This window comes from Cydia strobilella, chromosome Z (assembly GCF_947568885.1).
Source record: "Cydia strobilella chromosome Z, ilCydStro3.1, whole genome shotgun sequence".
In the NCBI taxonomy this organism is placed as follows: Eukaryota; Metazoa; Arthropoda; class Insecta; order Lepidoptera; family Tortricidae; genus Cydia; species Cydia strobilella.
In genome coordinates this window covers 60100094-60126908 of record NC_086068.1, presented here as the reverse complement: position 1 = coordinate 60126908, position 26815 = coordinate 60100094, and the positions used below count along the sequence as shown (strand labels likewise).

The following is a 26815-nucleotide window of genomic DNA, read 5'->3' as shown; positions in this document are numbered from 1 at the left end:
TATGTTGTTACATTAGATGGCAAGGTCGTATGTATGAGTTTTCATACAATTGTTGATGCGAATAATTATAGTATACCTATATACTTCACATCCGCACGTGTAGGGTTACATCACAGGGCGGACACGCCATACATCAAAAATCACTTTCGTTTCTATGTGTGAACGGCACGTCTGTACACGCGGCATGCGTCATTGTGTGAGTAAGTTGCTTAAAAATAGAACTTGTATTTGCTCTATTTCGTTTGTTTTATAATCTGGAGCTATATAAACTAATTACAGACCCTCATATAGCTCTCAGACAATATACCTCATGTCATTGTATGTGCAAAGCTTCATTACAATCCAACACGTAGTTTTAAAATGAGAATGAATCTCCCTTTGTATTATGGGAAGGTGAAACGGCCGAACTTGCCGGGGACTCTTGGTGTGGCAGGCGCGTAGAACTCATGGTGAGGGCACAGGTATATTTACTTAACATAGACATTAGTATATACCTATAAAATAAGGGCAGCATAGGATTTTTTCTCTTTCACTTATAAATTTCGGTATTTCGCCATCGCCTCCTACCTATGATGCCACGCGGTCGGTGATAAGGACAAAGCATTGCACTATTGGCTCTTTCCTCTTATAGGAATCGCAATAAGACTATCTTTCTCTATCAAAGAGTATCAGGCCCGTGACTTTAGTTGTGACGTCATAGGAAACAATACTAACCGGGCGCTGATATCAGCCATTAGCCACAATTATCGGCGTGAGCTCACATTTTGTTTTTGTGACTTCATCTCTTATGCCATATAACACGAAAGACAGTATTCGCCCATACATTCGAGTTACATCTCTTTTTAGGGTTCCGTACCCAAAGGGTAAAAACGGGACCCTAAGACTCCGCTGTCCGTCTGTCTGTCAGCAAGCTGTATCTCATGAACCGTGATAGCTAGACAGGTGAAATTTTCACAGGTGATGTATTTCTGTTGCCGCTATAACAACAAATACTAAAAAGTACGGAACCCTCGATGGGCGAGTCCGACTCGCACTTGGCCGGTTTTTAAGGCCGTTCCATCGGTTTGCCGCTGTCTCTGTCACATTTCGCAAGAAAGAACGGGAAAGATCATGCGCGCTAAGCGTCAATTTTGATCGAATCTTGTCGATTTTTATTTATTTTAAAAACGTTACCCTACAATATCGAAATTTGAAAGCTATGAAATTATTATTTAAGTTAAGATTGTTTTTTCTTCTTTTTTTGTTTATAGTATCACATAATAAATAACCCAGTAAAGTTGGATTAAAAGTCAGAGTTAGAGGTTACTTTGGGAATTAATTGTATCGAGCGAAGTGTCATAATTCGTGTATCGGAAGCTATGATATTAATGATAATATAGTCAAGAACTACATATATTTTTTCCACGTCTACGAATATCAACGCCTCTTAGAAAAACAGGATCATATAAGGAGATTTTTCGCCTTCTGGCTCAGGGAACCATAATAACGCCATAAATCTACGCGTGCGAATTCAAAGTACAAACCTTAAAATAAACGTTCAATCCAGCATTGAATCATCGGCAATGGAAAGCGCGCGATAATTGCAGACGGGGAAATCTCACAAGGTCTCATTGCTGCCTTACTTACATAGGCATAAGTCAATTTAAAATTAAAACACGTGTTATTACGATCTTTTAGCATGTATGTGTGTATTGGTGGAGGCCGTGTGCGGTCAAGTGGATGATCCGATGTTGTGAATTAACAAATTGGGCATTTTCTATGAAAAGGGACGCTGTAAGGCTTACTTTGCTACTCGTGTCCCCGGAGGTGTTGGATGAGTTGCGCGAGTGTGTGTGCTGCTGGAGACAACTCACGCACGACGCGGCGGTCAGCGTTCCCGTTCCTGGAATTATATGACCGTAGAACGATTACACCAATCCAAGTGAAATAAATAGGGCATTTTCTATGTAAAGGGACCTTATAGTCGATGGCGCTTCCGTCGCACAGCGTCGCGCGGCATTGTATGTATATCGGAGCATCGTTAATAATGGCGTAAGCGCCATCGACAATAAGGTCCCTTTTTAAAGAAAATACCACAAATGTTCAAGGACGATTTTAGAATCAACGATCGCGTGCATTTTGTACTAGATGTGTCCAAGTAAGCCATTACGGGTATTAAATACGCATACCGGAATTACGCAATTAAGCAAAAAACGGCAAAAAGTTGTATGGGAGCCCAACTTAAATATTTATTTTATTGTTTTTTTTTGTATTTGTTGTTATAGCGGCAATAGAAATACATCATCTGTTAAAATTTCAACTGTCTATCTATCACGGTTCATGAGCCTGGTGACAGACGGACAGACAGACAGACAGCGGAGTCTTAGTAATAGGGGTCTCGTTTTTACCCTTTGGGCACGGAACCCTAAAAAAACACATTACCGATCATCGATCCGAAATGACCCCAAAATATAATTTGTACCATTTTCAACCAAAAGGGTACTTATTGTCGCTTGTGAGTAGGTAAGGCGCTATTTACATATAGCTTCAATTAGAAATCAACCTTATCAACAAGCGACAAACCTTTTTGTTGAAAACGTCATTTTTAATAATGGACTAATAAACTCTTAATAAACTCTCGTCTTTGTTGCAGTGAGGAGGTCCGCAACCACGCGGTGCGCTGGAACGCGCAGTTCTCGTTCGTGTGCAAAATGTGTGCGAACGCGAACACGGGAGTTTTGGAGCCGGCTCTGATGCGTGTCTCCGTGAGGAAGGAGTGTAAAGGTGAGCTGGTGTTGACACGCGGTACAATAGGACAGTTTGTGTGCAAAATGTGCGTGAACGTGAACACAGGAGTCCTAGAGCCGGCTCTTATGCGTGTCTCCATGAGGAAGGAGTGTAAAGGTGAGCTGGTAGACACGTGGTACAATGGGACAGTTTGTATGCAAGATGTGCGCGAACGCGAACACGGGTGTTCTATAGCCTACTAATTAATCGCCTTTATGAGTTGATCGGAAAGAAAAAAAAATGCATAACAAATCCCATATATGGCACAAGGAATAGTAAGCCGGAAAAATCAATCGCATTTGTAGAACATCACGAATACCAAGATCCTATTCAATTCTTACACAAAAGACCTGACCTATACCCCGACTCAAATAAGTAGCACAATGACAGCTTACTAGTAGAGATTGCCTCATGATTAAAAGACCGCGTAATAATTGTTTTTGCTAACTAGTCGAATTCTACGGCGACCAGTCTAACTAGGAAAGGTGCCCAATAGCACAATCTCTAGGCTCTAAATCCCAGGAATTTCCGGTAATTTCGGTTCCGGTATTTCCCCGGAGGAAACCCTAAGGCAACATTAAAGCTTATTAAATCATACACAAAAAAAAGTCCTGGATATCTTTGCGGAAAAAATACATTTTGTTATAGTAAATAATTACTGAATCCAGATTTAGCGCTTATTAGGAAATTATATTAATATCAGGGGATATTCTCTTAATAGGAAAGTTGGAGTAATATGAATTCCACTTTTGTCTATACATTTGTACACGTTTTACCCCAATATCAACATTTTACTCGACTGCGACTTAAACAGAAAGTAGGGTCATGGGTTTAAATACTAATATTCAGTACACCCTGTAGCTCAGGATACTGGGCGGCTTTTTAAAAATGACGTATCGGTAGATTCCTCTTGCCCTTCACAACCTGTTCACAAACTGTAATAGATGTCATATATTAAAGAAAAAGTGACGAAGCCCTCCAGTGGTGAAGGCTGGATTCGAACCGGGGTCTTTAGCTATCGCGGCTAACGCCATGAACCCCTAGGCCACCTCGCCACGGCGGTACCCGTCCCAATTTCTCGACTATATGCCATCTTACCTAACCTAACCTGTTTACACTTGTTTTATTAAAGAAAAAACAATACAGCCGACTTGAGAGGATGCTGAAAGTAAAATCATATTTTGCCCCGCGTGATATTCGATGAAATTCGGCTTCACCACTGCCCTGAACACCTCACGTAATTAATGGACGCCGCCTAAGCAGCAGTGTACCTAAATTATGGCTGACCTGTAAGGTGAATTCGCTTTCTCAGTCAAGCCGCTCCAGATTCTATCGAAATAAATAAAAATAATAAATAAAGTTTTATTTCAGGCAAAAAGTACATTCGCACACCCATATCAAGATACAATTTAAAAGTTAAAGTGCCAAAAGAAGTAGTACTTAATAATAAAATAAAATATAATAAGTTGAACAATTTAAATAGCATTAAGTACACTATTTTTTGAAATGAGATGACATTTCGTTGTGCCCCACCTTTCAAGTGTCTCGGTCGTCAACTTTTCACGGGTGTCTCTCACTTATATTGGTTCGAGATGACACTGTCATGAAACGATCGAAATAAATGCAGAGTTCACAAATACGTGACCTGACGTACGGGAGCGGGATCAGATCATCAATAGGCTGTCGGCGTTAGATATATATTCACAATTTTGTATCTTATTATAATGTAATAAGGCTATTGTATACATATTAGGCTGAAGTGCGTACGATTTAAGCAATAAGCTAATCTCCGAGAGATGTGAATCAGTCGCATCAGTGGTTCGTTAGTTAGGGTTAGGGTAAGCGAACTCAATTGCAATATAGGGAGGCATCATTCGCTATTAGCTGTCAAATAATTAATCTTTGTCATACAGTGGTCCTGTAGACCAATTCTACCTATTTTGCGGTGCGACCTCGGTCACGGCCAGTTAGTGAAGTTAGTCGAATACGAATAGTTAACAAGCGACGCCTCCATCCTCCATTCAAACAGCCAACCGGATCGCTATTCACGAGTTTCACTGCTAACTTTGAAAATAAACTCCGCTCAACTTTGCACCGTGCAAGGAATGTAGCTCAGGGGCTGGCAAACTTGAGAAATGGTAGTGAAAATCGAGTAACAATACGAGGAGGCAAACCTTATTTTCCACAAAACATTTAATTGAATTCCCTTTCAAATTAACGCGCGAGAAACAAGACCTTTACTTAACCAAGACCTTTCATATTCCAGGTGGACGTTCATACCAGAAGCTAGGCTTCTGCGACGTGAACTTGGCGGAGCTGGCAGGCGCCGGCGAGAGCACCCGCCGGCGGCTGCTCGAGGGCTACGACCCGCGGCGGCGGCTCGACAACTCCGTGCTGCGGGTGCGGATCAAGATGAACATGATCTCCGGTGACCCGCTCTTCAAAGTGTGAGTATATCACATGTGACTCGAAGCGAGGAATAGTTGCGTGCTTGGGAGGCACGACCCGGGACTCGACAACTCCGTGCTGCGGGTGCGGATCAAGATGAACATGATCTCCGGTGACCCGCTCTTCAAAGTGTGAGTATATCACATGTGACTCGAAGCGAGAAATAGTTGCGCACTTAGGAGGCAATAGTGCCATGCTTTGTCTTTATCACCGACCTGGCATTTTTTCATGGTCGGGTTATGGCATCATAGCAAGGAGGCGATGGCGAAATACCGAAATTTATAAGTGAAAGAGAAAATGGATTATGCTGCCATACATGAAACTGTCAATACATGAATATGTCTTTCTCTTACCCCTGGTCGCTCGGTTTCATATCTATAACTACTTGTATATACTATGTCTATGCTCGCGGCACAATACACGTGGGGTCGTGTTTGAGCTGTAGTCAAACTTTATAGTTATTCTAGTTCGCTGCTGAAAACACCTTACCTAACTAGGTTACGCCGGGATCTAATAATTGCACCAATAAGATCAGATCGCTTCCAAGAGTAACTACTCTCACTACCCTTATCTACACTTTAGATTTTGCGTGCACTGAACACGGTCGCTTTTCGATTGTACGAGAAGCGAGCTTGCTGAATAGGTACAGCGGTAAGATGAACCCTGATGGTAAATCAATGAGGGGAGACGATAATCTCCCCTTAATGATACTCGAGTGTCTTCTGAAACGGCGGTAATTATTTATCAATTTTAAAGCGTTTCCGGTTTTTTTAGACATGGACTAATCGTTAGTGAAAATATGTTTTTTTGTGTTCTTCTAAGGTTTCGAATTTACATTTTGATGACAAAATCATATCTAAATGTCATTTTGTTATCATTCGCTCGCTCTTGTCCGTACACATGTATTGACATCATTTTGAAAATGTTGATATCAACAAAGCTCTTATTTAGCCTCCCATCCGCGCAGTTTACGAGTTTATCCGCTCGTAATGCGATGCTTTACGAATGAACCCGTTGATTTCAGGTAAAACAAAATTGTTAACATATTCGCCTTCTCAAAAAGAGTTCATGCCGGCTGCGAGCCTTGGTAATTAATTGTTGATTTATTTGGTGGCCATTAATTCGTTAATTGTTCTTTAATTCCAATGTTATGTTTCTGTACAGGCCTGAGCGCAAGCAGGACGTGGACGGCAAGGCGGACAGCGGCTCCGAGAGCGCGGCCGGCGGCCCCGAGGACGAGTGCACCTCCAGCACGCCCAGCAGCGGCTTCGGCAGCCTCACCAAACGGTCCAACTACGGTGAGTGACGTCACGCGCGGCCCCGAGGACGAGTGCACCTCCAGCACGCCCAGCAGCGGCTTCGGCAGCCTCACCAAACGGTCCAACTACGGTGAGTGACGTCACGCGCGGCCCCGAGGACGAGTGCACCTCCAGCACGCCCAGCAGCGGCTTCGGCAGCCTCACCAAACGGTCCAACTACGGTGAGTGACGTCACGCGCGGCCCCGAGGACGAGTGCACCTCCAGCACGCCCAGCAGCGGCTTCGGCAGCCTCACCAAACGGTCCAACTACGGTGAGTGACGTCACGCGCGGCCCCGAGGACGAGTGCACCTCCAGCACGCCCAGCAGCGGCTTCGGCAGCCTCACCAAACGGTCCAACTACGGTGAGTGACGTCACGCGCGGCCCCGAGGACGAGTGCACCTCCAGCACGCCCAGCAGCGGCTTCGGCAGCCTCACCAAACGGTCCAACTACGGTGAGTGACGTCACGCGCGGCCCCGAGGACGAGTGCACCTCCAGCACGCCCAGCAGTGGCTTCGGCAGCCTCACCAAACGGTCCAACTACGGTGAGTGACGTCACGCGCGGCCCCGAGGACGAGTGCACCTCCAGCACGCCCAGCAGTGGCTTCGGCAGCCTCACCAAACGGTCCAACTACGGTGAGTGACGTCACGCGCGGCCCCGAGGACGAGTGCACCTCCAGCACGCCCAACAGCGGCCTCGGCAGCCTCACCAAACGGTCCAACTACGGCTAGTGACGTCACACGCGGCCCCGAGGACGAGTGCACCTCCAGCACGCCCAGCAGTGGCTTCGGCAGCCTCACCAAACGGTCCAACTACGGTGAGTGACGTCACGCGCGGCCCCGAGGACGAGTGCACCTCCAGCACGCCCAGCAGCGGCTTCGGCAGCCTCACCAAACGGTCCAACTACGGTGAGTGACGTCACGCGCGGCCCCGAGGACGAGTGCACCTCCAGCACGCCCAGCAGCGGCTTCGGCAGCCTCACCAAACGGTCCAACTACGGTGAGTGACGTCACGCGCGGCCCCGAGGCCGGCATCAGCCTCAGATTTCTTTTCCAGCAGGCTGTCAAGGGTCACGGTTCTTTTACAGCGAGCTTTTTTTTTGTTTTCGGAGTGGGAAATGCTTACGCACCGTCCCCCCGGCCGCGGGAAGGCCATTGATGGGGGGGTAGGACTCGCCGCTCCTTTTTTAGCAAGCTGGTAAAAGTTTCAGGGCTCGACGGTGCCACAGCATCGTTGGACATCACCACCCTGACTGCACCCATGAGATTCCTTCGAAAATATTTGACTCGATAGTTCTACGTTTGTTTCTTTGGGTACGAAATAAACCGTTTTCTTGCATCGTAACTTTTATTCAATATTACGCTGATTACGCCGCTGCCGCCGGCCATATTTTGAATTTAGATGAATCTCTCACCTTAAATAAGTGGGCGAATCAACTTTTTGGACCGACAGTCTTGAGTGCCTCTTGCGTTACTCAAAATGTCTCTGGAGTCTGGAGTTACGAGGAAATCGAGCTTCTAACATACATTATAGTTTCTGTTTATTAGGCCTTGAAGTTTAAAAGTTGTGGCCAGATGACGCTCATAAAGTTGATTCGCCCAATTACCTACTTTTAGTGCTATTTCCAATCTGACGGTTCGTTGACTTACAGAGGGCGGCCACTCGTTGCCTCTGTCGTCGCTGCCGTCGTGCGAGATGCCGTCGCCCGACCCGGACGACGTGACCGACCATCCGGGTTAGTACCTTAGTACATCTGTTGTTTTGTTTACCGTCAAGTGTAAAGCTTGACCGGGTAATCCGGGAATAAATGATTACGCGCCATGTTGCGGAATAGGCTAGATGACAAATTTTCAATAATGGTATCAATCGATGAGGTTTATTTTTAGGGTTCCGTACCCAAAGGGTAAAAACGGGACCCTATTACTAAGACTCAGCTGTCCGTCTGTCACCAGGCTGTATCTCATGATCCGTGATAGCTAGACAGTTGAAATTTTCACAGATGATGTATTTCTGTTGCCGCTATAACAACAAATACTAAAAAGTACGGAACCCTCGGTGCGCGAGTCCGACTCGCACTTGGCCGGTTTTTAGGATCGAATGTCTATATGGGACCCATTGCATTAAAGCAATACAAAGTCAGAAATGACAGTCAAACCCCGACAGTCGTACTTCACTCGCGAAACGCTTCTAACAAAACGATAAGTGAACGTGACGTCAAGTTCACTGAGAGCCCATTTTGAATGTATGGACAAAATAAGAAAATTGCGTTTTTGTCGGTGAAATATTGCGTTTATGTATATAGTTTCCATACAATATTTTTTTTGGTACAATGTAAGGAATCGAATAGTACCCTTACTTTTCTCCTTTTTGGAAGTTGAAAAATTACTTAAATTTTGAAACTTTCAAGTCCTGCATTTTTGTATTATTTCCATATATTATTTTATTATCTACATTATTGTGATAAATTGCTCATTTGCTATCTGTTATTTTGTTATAAAATTCAACATGTGTCATCATCCCTATTTCACTGAAACCAATTTTTTCATACTATACTGAACTGTCACTGTCATACATGAGAATAACAGCGCCCTCTTGACAATGATCATATATTTCTGGTCAGGCTTTAACTGGGGACAGGAGGGGTAGCATTACACACAGGAAACATTCCCCAATAATGGGGCAATTTATATGAAAAGGGACCTTATTGTCGAGGGCGCTTACGCCGCTCAGCGTCGCGCGGCATTGTATTTATATCGGAGCATCGTTTATAATGGCGTAAGCGCCATCGACAATAAGGTCCCTTTTCATAGAAAATACCACAATTATGTACGTAGCTGACGGCAGTGTAGGTACTTTTTACAATTAGGATTTTGCTGATGGTCAAAAAATTGTTTTGACGACAACAAAGTTTTAAATGCGTATGCGAAATTTAATAAATTGGCAGACCATGCGAATTTATAATAAACATAACCCGAAATAGATTCAGAGCTTCAGAGGAATTTCGCAAGAAAGTTAAATGGGACTTGGATATTTCTATCTATGAAACATTAGGTTGTTTCTTATATTTTCGTTACTTAAATATATTTGTCAATTTTTTTTGTTACGAAAGCAGCTGTGCGAATATATATTTTTCAATTTGTTTACTATTATATTAGATGCATACATCGGTATTCGGGGTTTTTGGTGCGGGAATGTTTGACATGAGCCAAAGAGTAGGTATTGACTTAAGAAACAGAATGTACACTAACAGGTTTCTACCTAATAAATAATTAATTAAACAAAAGATTAAATTAAAAAGAAAATGTATTTAATCAAACTTTTCTACAAAGCGAAACATTATTTTTTTCACCACATCAACGCTAGGAAAATACTAACTGTGTTTGATTTATATATATATAACATTACAAATCAAACAACTGAACGTTATTTAATACCTATCATTCAAAATCATCATTTGAAAGTCAATTCTACTCTCCGATATCAGGAATTAACTCTAAATTTGCATCCAATCCCTTCGACCCTCGTGGATAAAATGCAACATTCTCTTCCGTTTTTGAAAGATAAAGAGGGTCTTTACGAGCTTGTGTGGTGAAAATAAAATTGTAATAGGGCAATAAATATTATAGGACGTTCTTACACAGATTGACTAAATCCCACAGTAAGCTCAAGAAGGCTTGTGTTGTGGGTACTTAGACTACGATATATATATAATATACAAATATATAGAAAACACCCGTGACTCAGGAACAAATATCTGTGCTCATTACACAAATAAATGCCCTTATCGGGATTCGAACCCAGGACCATCGGCTTCACAGGCAGGGTCACTACCCACTAGGCCAGACCGGTCGTCAAAGTGATCATAGTGTGTATAAATTCACAGAGAGGTCGTTATTCATTAGGCATAATATGATGTTTTCTCAGACTAACCTGTCTGTTTATCTCTACTTTTACTCAAGTCATTCCCGCACCGAAAACCCCGATGTATGATTAGATGCGATTGTACCATCGCCCACACTGTTAATATTACTTTTGTATTAATAAGGTTGGACAGTTAAGTGTTGCTGTTTGTACTTAATAAAATAAACTATGACTTTTTAGGTCAAACACGAATAGTTTTGTAGCCAGTTTCTTAGCTACTTATGTAACTACTACTATAGCGAGCGAATCACAGAAATAAATATACCGTAGAAGACGCAAATGCATCTACTTCGCGTGTCCGAACCCCGACCGAGCGTCGAGGTTGACCGTCGCTCTTTACAGTCCACGCGCGTCAGTTGTTGCAGCCGGACGTCCGTGAAAACTTAAAAAATGCTTCGTTGCATGATAATTAACTGCAACAGTCCAATAATTACGAGCAACCAAAGGCAAGAACATATCTCCTATCACAGATAAATAATTTTAAAATTATATTATGCGTAAATTTTGTATGAAAAAATCGGCACGTTTCTTTTCAATACAAATCGTGGTATTTGCGTCATCTAGCGTATATATTAAATCTGTGGAGCGAATTGTCTATTTCTTATACAAGAGTCTAAATACCTTTTGCAGAAAATATTAAGTAAGGTCATGTGGAGAAGACCGTCTATCACTGTGTCTGAGAGACGTACGTATAAGTTTTTGGCAAAAATTTCATTTTACGTACAAGCTTTTATCGCTGACTGTACTTTTCTTTACACAGGCAACCAATACTCATCGAGAATATTCTAAAGACCCCAAAGGGGCTATATCAGCCTGTCAGTTAATCGCAAAAGGTAACAGTAGCGAATAACTGACAGGCTGATATCGTCCGGCGAACTGGTTGTCTGTATTGAGCTTACTGTGGGACGAGGTTGATTTATGTATGATCGATCCATAATATTTATTTGTGGTATTTTCTATAAAAAGGGACCTTATTGTCGATGGCACTTACGTCATTATAAACGATGCTCCGATTTAAATACAATGCCGCGCGACGCTGTGCGGCGTAAGCGCCATCGACTATAAGGTCCCTTTTCATAGAAAATGCCCCATTTATTTAATTTCGAATGGTGTAAACGTTCTACGGTCATATAATTCCAGGAACGGGAACGCTGACCGCCGCGTCGTGCGCGAGTTGTCTCCAGCAGCACACACACTCGCGCAACTCATCCAACACCTCCGGGGACACGAGTAGCAAAGTAAGCCTTGCGACAATAGCATCTAAACTATCAAACGGGAGGCGATGACGCCGATGACTGAATATAATTTTCTTTTTTACATGTTCATGTGATCAGCTGACGGTCTTTCCACAGCGATACAATCGGCTGACGATATTGTTTATTCACAATAGCATCTAAACTATCATCTGACAAGTATCAAGCGGGAGGCGATGACTAAATTTTTTTATAGACTTTATTTGCTGCCATTCCTCAACCCACCAACGGAGCGGCAGCTGACGTTCACGAGGGTTCATCATACATAGCCGTTAACCACGAGTTTTCGCCCGGGAGGCGATTGGTCATGGAAATCTGTTCTGTGTATTAATTTGACCCACTGAAATAATAGTACATTATTGTCGAGGCTCGGAAGTAGCTACTTGCTGGCTGAGGATTCGTTTTAAACGGACGACCTTAGGAGTCCGTTTAATTGAATCCGAAGCCAGCAAGTAGCCTTCCTGCCGAGTCATATATAGTGCTTTTCTCAAAAATGGCGCAATAAATACAAATATAATAGAAATATTTTACAGAAGCAACGTTTTTACGTATATATTTTCACAGAAAAAAGTAAAAACAATTGATAAGATTTGCTTTGCCGCCTTTTATTTATTTTTTTAATTGAAAAACGAAGTGTATTTTTCTGCCGAAAATACGCCAACCTATTTGAGACAGCTAAGTAGTCGCAGTACCAACATTATAATACTAAGAACTGATCATCTGTTTGGCTGTTTAATGGACCGATGCCTTCATTTGATATGGACACTTCAACTTTTAATAAAAAGTTTGGAACTCGACAAATAATGGAATTTGTATGCAACATTGCAGTCCCGAAATCGAGACTGCAATGTTTTTAACTTTTTAATTTTTTGACTGACCATAAACAACGCACTTCGCGACCTACTTTTTAACCGGCAACTTCGACTTTGCCGTCCATTTTTGAGAAAATACAATAACATGTGTACCGTAACGTTTCAGGCGTCAGGATACGGCAGTTCTGTGTCGGCGCACTCGCGCCAGAGCTCCGAGGGCGACTCCGCGGACGCGCGCGTCCAGCCCCACCACAACAGGTACGCACCTGCAATGTACAGAATACGAGAGTTGCGAGACCGACACCCGAGACAATAACATATACTAATCTATGCCCGAGACCGCCGGTACGGTGCCGTCATGTAGACTATATAAAGGAGCCAAATCTCTATGTATGAAAAGTGTCTATCAAAAAACAGTAATTAGGCGGCGCCACCATACACCGAAATACTACCAAAAACAACCTACGTAATTTGGTCGGGTTATTTGTTGCCTTATTTTATGGTTCATGTTATACTCATGTCCCAGAGCCTAACTAGCGCCACCGGAGAGATTAGGAACTATTATTTAAAGCTGAAAGCGGTCACTTTTGCAACAATTCTGCCATAAGAGATTGGCATCCTTTCTATACCATCCATAGTTTCACAGGGGACCTACCGGGAAACGCGAATCCGAAATTTCGCTATCTGCCTCTTCATGCAAGTGACGGAGATGTTAGATAACGAAATTTCGATTTTCTTGTTTCGCGATAGACCCTCAGATTGTGGTAGTGGCGCCCCCTACGCAGAGTTTCGCGTAATATTCCCTATTGGTATAAATCTCGCATATGTTGTTATTGGGGAGGTATTAGCCTACTCGGCCGTAAAGACTTGAAGGTGCGTCTAGTCCTAGCGAATGCCTCGCGATTGCGTCTACTTCAATCAAGCGAGTCAGGTTTGGACGCATCTTAAGACAACATCGATTCAACATAAATAACTAATGATTTGAATAATGCATCCTGCTGTATTGTACAGTCGCCATCAGATATATCGGAGCGACCGAGGTGCTCAAAAATATCTGAACATGCACTCTAACGCCTTTACAATAGAGGCGTGTTCAGATATTTGTGCACTTTGGCCGCTCCGATATATATGATAGCGACTGTACATTAATGAGGGCTACCGCGTTTAATTTCGCCGCTAGGGCACTAGTGTAGATGGAGGTCTTTCAAAATGTCAAACGCATAGAAGATTTGAGGGTTTCAAGCTTTTTTATCGGGAATTTTCACTCCTTATTCATAATTGTGGTAAATCTTTGTCCATCTTTGATTAATCATGGTAAACAATAGATATAGCTCAATAAATGTTAGTGGTTTAAAAAAAGTGCAAACTAAAATATATGCAAAATTAAACAGGTTGAAAAAATGACACATTTAAACGTTAAAAGTTAAAATACTTTTGTGTATGTACCTATATATTAGAACGTATTGATTTTATAAAAATAAGCATAGAAGAATTTTGAGATCTGTTTTTCTGGACCTACAATTACAGTGGCGCCAACTGGTGATGACAAAAACGGTAGCCCTTATTAGGTTTAAATTGCATAATTAAGAGTTCATTTCAGTTAGATATGTTTTTCAAAATATTTATCAGTACGGTTTTTACTCACTATTATTTTTAGTCGCTTTTGGCGACATGAGGCGGGCGGCGCGGGCAGTGCACGACGTACAACCGCCGCGGACACTCGTGCCTGAGGATGGATTCCCAAAGAATCCGAAACATAGACTTATATTGACCGGGATATAGACCGTGATTACCTTTTGTTCAGTCACCCGTGAACATGATGCATGTAACTGCGTCGAAATATCGGGAGCTCACAAATAATACAAAAGGTAATCACGGTCTATATCCCGGTCAATATAAGTCTAGTGAAACTAACCGTGAATCATTCAAAACTCTAATCCGAAACATGTCGACAAAAGCGACAAAAAATAATAGTGAGTAAAAACCGTACTGATAAATATTTTGAAATATGTCTCACGATAGTTTAAGTGCGATTTATGTATTATTAAGTGTGAGGAGATGCTTGCTGGGTATCGGTACAGGTAATAACGGGTATCGGAGGCATTTAAGTTTATTGTATGGGTTAACCGGTTTTTTACCCAATGTAACCGGTTTTTCTAACTATATTCTACTTATTTGTTTCTCCGGCAAAAGATAATTTAATTCCGTAGAGGTAAAATGTTATTGTGTGGGGATTCATCGTGTTAGTTAGAGAAAAAAGTGGTAGACTCAACTCAAATTTAGATTTTCTTTTTTATGTTTGTTTATGTTCATTTAGATTTTATGATTGACTTTAAATAACTTCGACTAATTCATCGTGTGATTGTAATAGGGGGTGTTACTGCAATGTTCTGCCACCAGAGTGCAGCACTAGCCCATTTAGCAAACAATAGAGTAACTTATACATACTGTGCTTTTGACAGTTTTATGACAAGTTTTCAGAGATAATAAAATATGACATTGATGCATCAAGGCGGTTTGTTTACAGAGGACGTACCGGGAAACGCGAATCCGTAATTTCGCTATCTGCCTCTTCATCGCTCGAATATGCAAGTGACACAGATGTTAGATAACGAAATTTCGATTTTCTTGTTTCGCGATAGACCCTCAGATTATGGTAGTGGCGCCCCCTACGCAGAGTTTCGCGTAGTATTCCCTATTAGGCAAAAATATTACATTAGGTATCAGGTTACGTAACTGCTGTATAAAAAAATATGCTAACCGTTTTGCTTAATTTAGGACCATTTACAAATTAAGCTTAGAATAAATTTAAAAGTGGAAAAATTACTGCCTTGGGTGAGACTTGAACTCACGGCCTGTGGATAATAATTGTAATTGTTTTGTAATTTTTCCACTTTTAAATTTATTCTAAGCATCGCAGACGTTTCTGCTTGTTAAAAATTAATTCATTTACAAATTATTTTTATTATTATTTTTCTATACTTCATTGACTGAAAATGGTTAAGAGGGTGTAAAAAACGTGGTACCAGTTTTGGTGTGTTTTTATTTATTGTTTTTTACTCTTTATTGTTTTATTTCTATTGTTTTTTTTTTTCGTTTTTTCAACTGAATATTTTAAAATATCCTGTGGCCGATACTTTTGATTATTACAAGCCGATACATTTGATTAATGACCGAAAGTTATGATCAAAAACCGAATAACATAGTGCCAGTTGCACCACCCGCACTTGACAGACTGATCAACGTCACCCGGCGCGCCGCGAGGGTTACTATGAAACTTTACATACAATAAAATTTAGCGAACTCTTTAATGATGACAAACAGTTTGGTGCAACCGACCCTAAGTCACTTATAATATCGGCCGAGGATCTAAAGGGGCCCACTGACTATCAGTCCGCCGGACGATATCGGCCTGTCAGTTGTTCGGAACTGTCAAATTTTTGTTCTAACTGACAGGCCGATATCGTCCGGCGGACTGATAGTCAGTGGGCCCTTTAAAGCTTGCGAGGACGCACAGCGAACGCAATGTGACGTCGTTAACATGAGAACTTGTAAGTTTTAAGAAATATACCATAAAAGATGACTTATACGTTTATATTAATATGTGCCATTTTCTAAAGGGTACTTATTGTCGGTTGTCAATAAGGCGCTATTTCCATATAGCTCCAATTAGAAATCAACCTTATCGACAAGCGACAATGTGGTACCTTTTGGTTGAAAACGTCACATATTAAGCTTCATACGTAGTGTTTACTAAAGTATGAACTCTAAGCACGGAAAAATTCCGGACAATGACCCGCCTGTTTCCGTATCTATCGCACGCGCATAATAGAGATGACTGATAAATGAGATGATTAATTTTATAACAAAATCTAGTAAAATATCATGAGCAATTTATCACAATAATGTGGTTATTAAAATAATATATGGAAATAATACAAATACAGGACCTGAAACTTTAAACTCCAAAAAAGGTAAAAAGTGAGGGTACCATTCGATTCCTTGCATTCTATCCAAAAGAAGATTGTATGGCAACTATATACATAAACGCAATATTTCACCGACAAAAACGCAATTTTCTTGTTTTGTCCATACATTCAAAATGGGCTCTCAGTGAACTTGACGTCACGTTCGCTCGCGTTTCGCGAGTGAGGTAAGACTTTTGTATTGCTTTAATACAATGGGTCCTATGTCCCATATAGACATTAGATCCTAAAAATACACCTGATCGAAGATAAGATAAGATAGATAAGATAATCTTTATTGGTACAATACAGGTACACGTCAAATACAATTTTGTACAATAAACATAGAGATGACACAATTACAGAGTATTTCGACAGAAAATATACACAACATTGTAATGTCATCAATTCATAATTAATAGAATATAATAAATTACAAAAAAAAATTATATAATTAATTATTATATTATAAAGTCATTGGCAGTTCCATTATTTCATTAACAGTATAAAAGTTTTTTGTGAGCAGCCACACTTCTAAATTCCTTTTAAAGGATGGGTGAGACGGTGCATCTCTTATGGTATCTGGGAGGCGGTTGTATATCGCAGGGCCTATGACGTATACCGACTGCTCTGATCTTGAGAGTTTGTGAAGCGGTGCAACTAGACGGTCTCGGTGTGAATTACTTCGTAGATTATGTGAGATCACTATGCCTTTACGTTTAAATTTGTTTATATTTGTGTGGGTCGATTAGTACCATTAATTAAAATTTGTCATCTAGCCTATTATATTATATAATTAGGCGCGTGGCGCGTGCGATAGAGATAGGAAAACGGGTGAATGTATGAAATTGTTCGTGCTCACGGTACTGTCTTTAGAAGTCTAACCCACGAAGTCATTCCGTGCGCTGTGTCCCGCTAAATGTGCGCGCGCTAGCACTCCGTGCCCGCTCCTCGACACGAGTAACTAACCGACGATTGTCAGCTTAAATAATTTAGATTTTTTTATGTTTCTCTCTCGTCCCCTCACCCGCAGTCGCTTGTGCAAGCACACAGGGCGAGCACAAACGCTAACGAAGCTCCTACTCGAGAAATCAATCTCGTCCGACAACTCGGACGTCTACCTGACGCCCAACACGACCCTCACCGGACCGCCGGACGTCATAAGACACGCCATACAGTCCCCAGCGACAGAGGACTACAAAACACCAAACACAACACTCACTAACGAAACTAATACACATTTCGCTATGCCCACATATTTCGATAAGAAAAAGAAGGCCGCGGCGACAATGATAAGCAACGCTGTCCAGCCGTTAACGAACTTCCAAATATTCAAGCAGAAATCTTTAAACACAATACCGGCTCTGATAGAGAGGAACAAACGCAACGAGGAGCTATTCAACAATTTCCCATTCTTAACACCATTAGCGCATAGAAAGAGTTCCCTGATCGCCGACGCTAACAGACTATCGGGATGCATGGAGGACGAGTTCTACAGCATCACTTCTGACCCGGAAACTGAAGGGTTATCTATCGACGTACGCAATCGTTTCAAGAGTCTGTCAAACAAGAATATTGATAAGGATGTATTCACATCGACGCCGAAAGAGAGAATGCCGGTGATACAGAGGTGTAACTACTTGTCGGAGCGCCGGCGCGGGGAGGTGCTGAGGCACAGCTACACGGACCCGAGGTTAGTGCGTCCTGTGTGGCTTGCTTTGATCCCGAGTGTGGTCTGGTGGTCCGGTCGCTTGTCCGTACATCATTTTCCTGTTGATTTGCCATCGTCCTAAGTTTGTGTCACACTACACAGACACCGCACCTCTCCTCTTGTGTTTATGTCGTGACACATTTCACTAGTAAAATTTGAGAGACACAAGCGAGTTGTATTTTACACAATTTTATATTATAATAGCCCAGGTACCATCAGCCGTGAGTGCATGGCGTCTTTATCAATGAATTCAATCATAATTTCTCCATGCAATTTCGCAGCTCACTGTACACCCCTAAAGCTTTTTTTTTGTAAATATATATAATTTACACGAGTACCTGCTAGGAGGATATAACCAAACGTAGACGCCACGTCTGTAATTTTCTGTACAAAAAAGTCTGCCAATTTTTGCGGGGGAGGGGCACGTCAAATGTATACGTAACGTCAAAATAGCCATGTCAGATAAACGTCAGTCCATACATTGTGTATGACCATTGGCCGACTATTTTCGACAGAGGGGAACGCCTGTTAATGGCTACTCCGTTTGGTTATATCCTCCGAGAGTACCTGTCCTAATTGTCGACGTAACTGAAATAAGGGGACAATTTTAATTTTGTTCATAGTCTGTCCCGACTTAGAAATAAACCGGTTTACCATCAAACATATTTAACTTATACAAATTATAAAACCGGCCAAGTGCGAGTCGGACTCGCGCACGAAGGGTTCCGTACCATTACGGAAAAACAGCAAAAAAATCACGTTTGTTATATGGGAGCCCCATGTAAATATTAATATTATTCTGTTTTTAGTATTTGTTGTTATAGCGGAAACAGAAATACATCATCTGTGAAAATTTTAACTGTCTAGCTATCACGGTTCATGAGATACAGCCTGGTGACAGACAGACGGACGGACAGACGGACAGCAGAGTCTTAGTAATAGGGTCCCGTTTTTACCCTTTGGGTACGGAACCCTAAAAACCGGTATGTATAATCGAATATTTTAATATGTAATAAATAATAAAAGTTTTATTCATTTAATCTAGCTATAATGGGTGGTGTTTCAGTTTAATGCATCAAGTCTTTGGTACAGTCGCCATCAGATATATCGGAGCGGCCAAGATGCTTACAAATATCTGAACACGCCTCTATTGTCAAGGCGTTAGAGCGTCTTCAGATATTTTTGAGCATCTCGGCCGCTCCGATATATCTGATGGCGATTGCACCAAGACCTAATTGTATTTTTTTTAATAAATTAAATATAAAGTTAACAGACGACCGGACCACACACGACCATTCCTCCCTCCATTCCTGTAACGTCTGAGCGTACTAACTAGGTTGAGGGCACGAGCGGGACTGTCTGCTTCTCTTTCTCTTACCTTTTGTTTTTTATTCTGTCTCTTTTACTTGTTTTTTTTTTTAAGGGGTGATGTGTTAATAATTTGTTTAGTTTTAAGGTCATCTTGTAATAAGATGTGTTCATTATTGTTAATAAATTTTTGAACCAGGACTAATAGGAAGCATCGTATATTTTAGGTAGGAGACTAGATTCATTCACAAATGCGTACCTTATTTTTTGTCTTTTCAAACTACTTTCTCAAATTAAGACGGAGATACAAGGACGTACGTCTTTACGTACGTACGTACGTACGTACGTGTAGAGCAATGTCTATAGCAGCGTTTGCGGATGGGCCGGCCGAAGTATTTTACATATGGCGCCAGCGTAAATTTTACCTGTCGATCCTACGAATAGTGTCAAATTGGCCTGGTCCTTTAAACTAGATCTCATAGAACAAAACGAGACGGGTAAAATCTATGCTGGCGCCATCTATGAAAACCTTTGACAGTTGGCAATCCCAGTGTTGTGTTGCGTACCGGTATATGTGTTAAACGCGTTACGTACCGGTTTCTGTTACTGGTTTCATAAGGCATAAGGTCCACCTATGAGTTAAGACTTGTTGCCGTTAGTGTTAAGCATAGAGTAACTTATACTAGAGCGGTACTGTCATAGTAAATTTTGTAACCCCAGTAAATTCACTGCCATCTGTCGACACACTTTAAAACTAAAAATGAAGATTTATAAAAATACGATAGAATGTATTTAAATATAGATAAATGATTTTTTTTTTATGTGCATTAATTATTTTTATGATTTTGACCCATGTTCTTTCACTGATATGCGTTAAAATTGTTAAATAACAAACGAAACCGTCAACGCCATCTATACGACTGTAGGCCAAAACTAGTAGCGCCCTCTGAACGAGAATCAAATTTTCTTGATTTTCGAGGCACGTTTTTTCCTTAGACTGTATCCATCTATTACGGAGTTATATCTATCTTTGGTGTAAAGAGACGTGTGTGTCCAGACGCGGCGACGGCGAGTGCAGCGCGTGCGCGGCGCTCCGCGACTCGCTGCCGCGCCGCCCGAGCTCCGCGCTGTCAGTACACGCACCGCACACGCGGCCGGTGCGGGCGGATACGAGGGCGTTCTTGTATTACTGAATCTAGAAAATGCGTTTGTTTGCTGTTAAATTAAAAAAACCGGCCAAGTGCGAGTCGGACTCGCGCACGAAGGGTTCCGTACCATTACGGAAAAAACAGCAAAAAAATCACGTTTTTTGTATGGGAGCCCCATTTAAATATTTATATTATTCTGTTTTTAGTATTTGTTGTTATAGCGGCAACAGAAATACATCATCTGTAAAAATTTCAACTGTCTAGCTATCACGGTTCATGAGATACAGCCTGGTGACAGACAGACAGACGGACAGCGGAGTCTTAGTAATAGGGTCCCGTTTTTACCATTTGGGTACGGAACCCTAAAAAATTAACAGTAATTACTGAGAAAAACTATTATATTGACGAAACTATTTTATTTTAGTTAACATAAAAAAATATTCAGTGTAAATTCATTAAAAAACCGGTTTTCATTGTCAGCATATTATTTATGTACAGTCAACAAAACTATTCGCTTAGCAATCCTGCATACAAAAATGTACCATGCAAGTTGCAGGTGCAGGGGTGCTAATCTAATAGTACATTTACCGGTTAAGTAAACCGGTTTTTCTTTTCGAGTTTATTCTATGCGTAATATACCACGGTATATCGCGCGTAAATCTCATTTAAGAATTAGACCTGCCCAAGGATTCGCCCACACCGAACCGCGTGCTATGCCATTTTGAAATTTATTATTTTGACATGATGGCATGTGGCATTCAGTGTGCTACCTTACACTAAGTGAAAAAATCGCTACTTCCCATTTTTTAATATTTATAATTTCTCAATAAAATATTTTTGCGAGAATCCCAATTTTCCATTTTAAGATAGAAATGCCTCTAAACTATGTTGCATTTGATATGGATGGTACAGTCGCCATCATATATATCGGAGCGGCCGAGGTGCTCAAAAATATCTGGACGCGCACTCTAACGCCTTGGCAATAACGGCCTGTTCAGATATTTGTGAGCGCCTTGGCTGCTCCGATATATCTGATGGCGACTGTACCATGCATATTATTCTTTTATTAAATACTAGCTTTTGCCCGCGACTTCGTCTGCGTGGACTTAGTAACCGCAGCTAGAGTAAGAATAGCGCCTGAAAAAAAACTCATAGCAATCTAAATTTGAGCATATTATGCACACAAATTAGCAGGCACTTCGTTAAATATCTCAATTCCACTCCGCTTTTTACTTTCTTAAGGGATGATTTTCGGGATAAAAACTATCCTATGTCCTTCTCAGGGACTCAACCTATCTCTATGCCAAATTTCATCTAAATCGGTTCAGCGGTTTAAGCGTGAAGAGGGAACACACAGACAGACAGACAGACTTTCGCATTTATAATATTAGTATGGATTTGTGATGTGTTTCTTTTTTTTTTTACACAAATCAAAAATATTTTTAAAAAAAATTTGATTTGTTTCCAAAGTTGTGTGTACAAGTCTTATTGTTAAGAATGGTCAACTACTATGAAGTGGCCAATAACTATAGCAGACACGTGTCTATTATTACCTCTTCAAGTCACCCCATTTTACATATTTAACCAACCGAATAGACACGATATTTTATCGAGAAGTGTAAGGTAGCACATCTCGTCGTACTGACGCATTTTCATCCTGTGCACATAACGCCGAGATTAATGTTCGCAAATCTGATCCAACTCAATTGGAATTGTCCGGATTTGTCGGGGATGTGAGCCGTATGGCAGCTACTACCACAGAAATAAATATACCATAGAAGACGCAAATGCATCTACTTCGCGTGTCCGAACCCCGACCAAGCGTCGAGGTTGACCGTCGCTCTTTACAGTCCACGCGCGTCAGTTGTTGCGGCCGGACGTCCGTGAAAACTTAAAAAATGCTTCGTTGCATGATAATTAACTGCAACAGCCCAATAATTGCGAGCACCCAAAGGCAAGAACATATCTCCTATCACAGATAAGTAATTTTAAAATTTTGTATGAAAAAGTCGGCACGATTGGTTTCAATACAAATCGTGGTATTTGCGTCATCTAGCGTATATATTAAATCTGTGGCTACTACCTTAATAACCTGCTATTATATACAGTTGAATTAAAAGCTAAGTTATCAAACGTTATCATACCAAATATCAGCTTCTTAGCTTTATTAGAACTTTAAAAAATGCGTCATGTACACTTATCTGGAATGATGAGTCTTATTCCGATATGTACCTATATGTATTTTCTTACATATTTCTAGTTGGACCGAGCCGTATCAGGGGTACATTAATCTTGCTTATGTGTACGGGTGGTAGATGTCGTGCGTGATATTATGTAGCTAGTAACTGCTTTTGCTGTTAGGGCGCCATGTTACGAAACTTACGAAGTTACAGATTTAGTGAACAATCCTTTGCCATCGTGTTTTCACGGAAACTCACGAACGTGTTATCCTATTTCAGTCAGTCTCAGTACAAAAAAGATTAGATTACATTAGATTAATTTATTTCTTATTGGGAATTACGTGATATTTAACAAAGTCACAATTAGATACATTGACAATATGAACTCACAAAAAGATCGTCAAATTGTAAAAAAATAATAATTCAGTAAAATAATTACAAAAAATAAAAACAAACAAATCATAACAAAATAAAAAAATTAAAAGTCAAATACAGTGAGATAAAATGTCAGAAAGTAATGATAGTTATACTAAATACGATGTCAAAAATTATCTCTTCAGAGTATAAATAAGCGGTCAAAATATATATATTGCTAGGGCATCCTAGTTAATATAATGTCAGAATTAATAATAGTATTGCAAAGTCAAATTAAAATAAATATCTAATTAACAACTAAAACAATAAGAAATAAAAAAAAAACAACAATAGAACATAAAAAATAACAATGTCAGATTAAATTATTATAGAAAAAATATTATACATTTTAATCGCGTTTCAAGTTTATGTATTCTTTAACAGAATACAGCGATTTCGTTAGTAAGTAGTAAGTAGGTTTAGTTTATAAAAGTACTGAGGTTGACTGAAGTAGCGTGACAAATACGAACGTTTCCGTGAAAATACGATAGCAAAGGATTGAATCGGTTTCACTAAATCTGTACGAAGCGAGAGGCGTAAAAACGGCGTAAAAGGGGCCCACAGACTATCAGTCCGCCGGACGATATCGGCCTGTCAGTTGTTCGGAGCTGTCAAATTTTTGTTCTAACAGACAGGCCGATATCGTCCGGCGGACTGATAGTTAGTGGGCCCCTGGTTTTGAATGATGTAGATGGCACGGCACTAAATCGATGCCATAAGATTTGTTGCAAACGGATTATAAAGTATTGAAGACACATTAAAGTCACAGGAAACCGCCGTCGAAATGCCGCTCTCATATGTCATGATTTATTTCAGTTTACATGACAGATAGCAGTTGAATAATAATTAGCCTCATTCATGAAGTTTATATTTGAACGAAATATGTTTTATTCGGATGTTTGTTACCGTTATATCATGTTACAAATGCATTTCCGTTTTTAAATTACCATTTAATTACTTAAAATTATAAATAAAAAGTACAAAAATTTGCCCGCGAAAAGCTAGTGAGCGAAATGCTCGAAACGCCACGTGACGTCACGCGTTCGACAGATTAGTGTCATTAGTAGCAAACGTCAGTTGGGCCGCCCAACATGTGACGTCATCACGCTCTGCCGAATTCGCGCCAAAAATTATGAGCGTTTCAACCGCTCAAAAATTTTCAACATTTTAAATATTTTTTAATAAAATAATGTTAAGGTTTACAAAAGTATTTTTATCATTTCCGGTGTTCCAACGACATAAATTATGAATCCAAAAATAAAAATAAATTCATGCATGGAGCTAATTATAATGTGGCAACATCATTGCGTTACCCCGATAAGTACGGGGTAGTTGGGAAAATACCTGGCAACACGGTAGGTAGCTAGGTAGTGGGGCACGGGAGTCAGTTGGACTGGCTCGTGAGACTCGTTCACTTAGATCGAGGCAGTCAAAGACACATCGTGAAGGATCAGTCAGATCAGAGTACCCGCAAGTACCTCCATTGTTGTATAAGTGATAATTAGACACATATAATCAAAGTTACGCTAAGAATGTAGATCGACTAGAAGTTTTGTATGTAAAACTTTTATACGCTCTAATATCTTTCTTACAATTGTTTTTCTAGCAAAAAAAACCTAGAAGCACACATAGATAATGTTACATTGTCAAATTTCATCGGCGACGGCTTGGTTTTTTTTTTTACATTTAATAAAAGTAAAAAATGTATCAGTAAATTTTATAAAAAGTTACTAGTTTGATTACGCGTGAAATGTCGTAAGGACTTCGTAAAATGGCGTCCAATGTTAATTTTAAATGTAATTCGTGATTATAGTTGTTTAAGTATGATTGTTTTCGTTCGTAACGCTTCGTAAGTTAAAAAAAAAATCAGATATAACTATAAGTAATAATATAACACTTGTACTAGTTGTACTGTATACAAGTGTTTTTTTTAAATAAAACTGGATTATGAAATAAAACTATGAAAACTGATTATATCGCGTATATTGAATTTATAATACATCCCGACGTTTCGAACCCTTTACAGCGTTCGTGGTCAACGGGTCGGGTTTTCAGTTTTGTTTCATGAGTAATTATCGCGGTAACCGAAGACAAAACTGGATTAGTCGAAATATTTGTTAAATTGCTTGTTTGTTTAGGTTTTTTTGCATATCTTCATAGGTGTAATGAACAATCCTTTGCCATCGTACACGGAAACGTTCGTATTTGTCGTGCTACTTCAGTCAATCTGTACTTTTTGTACTAAGCTAACACTGACTGAAATAGCATGGCACGATCATGCGTTTCCGTGAAAATACGATTATAAATGATTATTTATTACAACTGTACTTTAAGCCTACAGTCAAACATGAAAGCAAGCAACAATTTAAAACAATAATATTGTTAGTAACCACCCGCGACCACGACCAGTGAAACCTGTGTCGAAACGTCGGTAAATAAAGGTAACAAAATAAATTCGCGATAGACCCGTTTGTAAATGTGATTTAATATATTGTCAGTAATTTTAAATTATTTAGATGTTTTAAGACTTTTAAGTAACAAGGCGTCTTCCGCTTAAGGGTTTTTAACTTTTCTATTGTGCATGATTTCTTAACTTTTTTCCACAATATCGCTTATTGATTGCAAACGCGCTTTATATATAATACAATTTATTATAAACACGATTTTACTGCCAGTCTATTTATAATCGAAAATATCAGTTTAGAATAAATAAATACGTCGCAATTTCTTACACGGTGGCCAAAAATAAATGCATTCTCGTTGCCAGGGAGGTTTTGGGATTATACTGAGCAACTTTTATTATGGGACCAACCAAGCAATTGCGAAAAAAAATTTACCTCCCCCCCGTTCCCCCAATACAAAATGGACCAGCCAAAATAAAATGTATGGAATAGTAAAAAAAAATTCGCGATTTCGGGGTTGGTCCCATAGTAAAAGTTGCTCAGTATAACCCATAAATCTCCCTGGCAACGGGAATACACTTATTTTTTGGCCACCGTGTATAAACATTGAATTCGCATACTACATAGTCTCGTGACATTGCGGTATTAATCCTCAAGCCGGCAATGCAACAAATTCAAATCATAATGAGCCTCTATCATCCTGTTTCTATATACATATGATATTAAACCCTTATAACCCAACGCCTATCCTGTGCGGCGCGTCATAGTGAACCTTGTCTGAATACACGAACGTTGATATTGGCACTGAATAAGTAATAGTATTATCATACAGAACGGCCACGCACCGCCCCGCCCCGACTCCAATTACCTCGCTCCGCGACAGAAATCTGGCGGACTTCTGGCGTACTCTCAGTACTATTTTTAAGCAACTTATTCACACTATGACGCATGACGCGTGTACAGACGTGTACACACATAGAAACGCAAGTGATTTTTGATGTATATTGGGTCCGCCCTGTGAAATTGGGTTGTAGCCGCGAGCGTCAGTTTATGTCTTTGGCGACATATAAAAACTGTAAAATAATTATAGGTAGTGGACATAATATGTTGATTGTATATATATATTTACGTAGCTTTTTAGTCGTGTGTGATTATTATTATAAATTATTAATGCTTAAGGTACTTTT

At 40.4% G+C, this 26815-nt stretch overlaps 1 protein-coding gene across 5 annotated transcripts in view; it reads left to right on the top strand.

Moving 5' to 3' along the window:
- LOC134754727 (EEIG family member 2) overlaps positions 1-26815 on the top strand; it is a 129637-nt gene that overhangs the window by 90513 nt on the left and 12309 nt on the right. For 3 of the 5 annotated variants that reach the window (XM_063691063.1, XM_063691061.1, XM_063691062.1), the window contains 7 exons: positions 2633-2763; positions 5033-5213; positions 6379-6512; positions 8166-8249; positions 11576-11673; positions 12667-12758; positions 17499-18158. In XM_063691063.1, coding sequence (XP_063547133.1) covers positions 2633-2763; positions 5033-5213; positions 6379-6512; positions 8166-8249; positions 11576-11673; positions 12667-12758; positions 17499-18158 — 1380 coding nt within the window. Of the gene's footprint in view, positions 1-2632; positions 2764-2803; positions 2884-5032; positions 5214-6378; positions 6513-8165; positions 8250-11575; positions 11674-12666; positions 12759-17498; positions 18159-26815 lie in introns of those variants that run through there. The other 2 variants (XM_063691064.1, XM_063691065.1) reach the window with 2 other exon arrangements.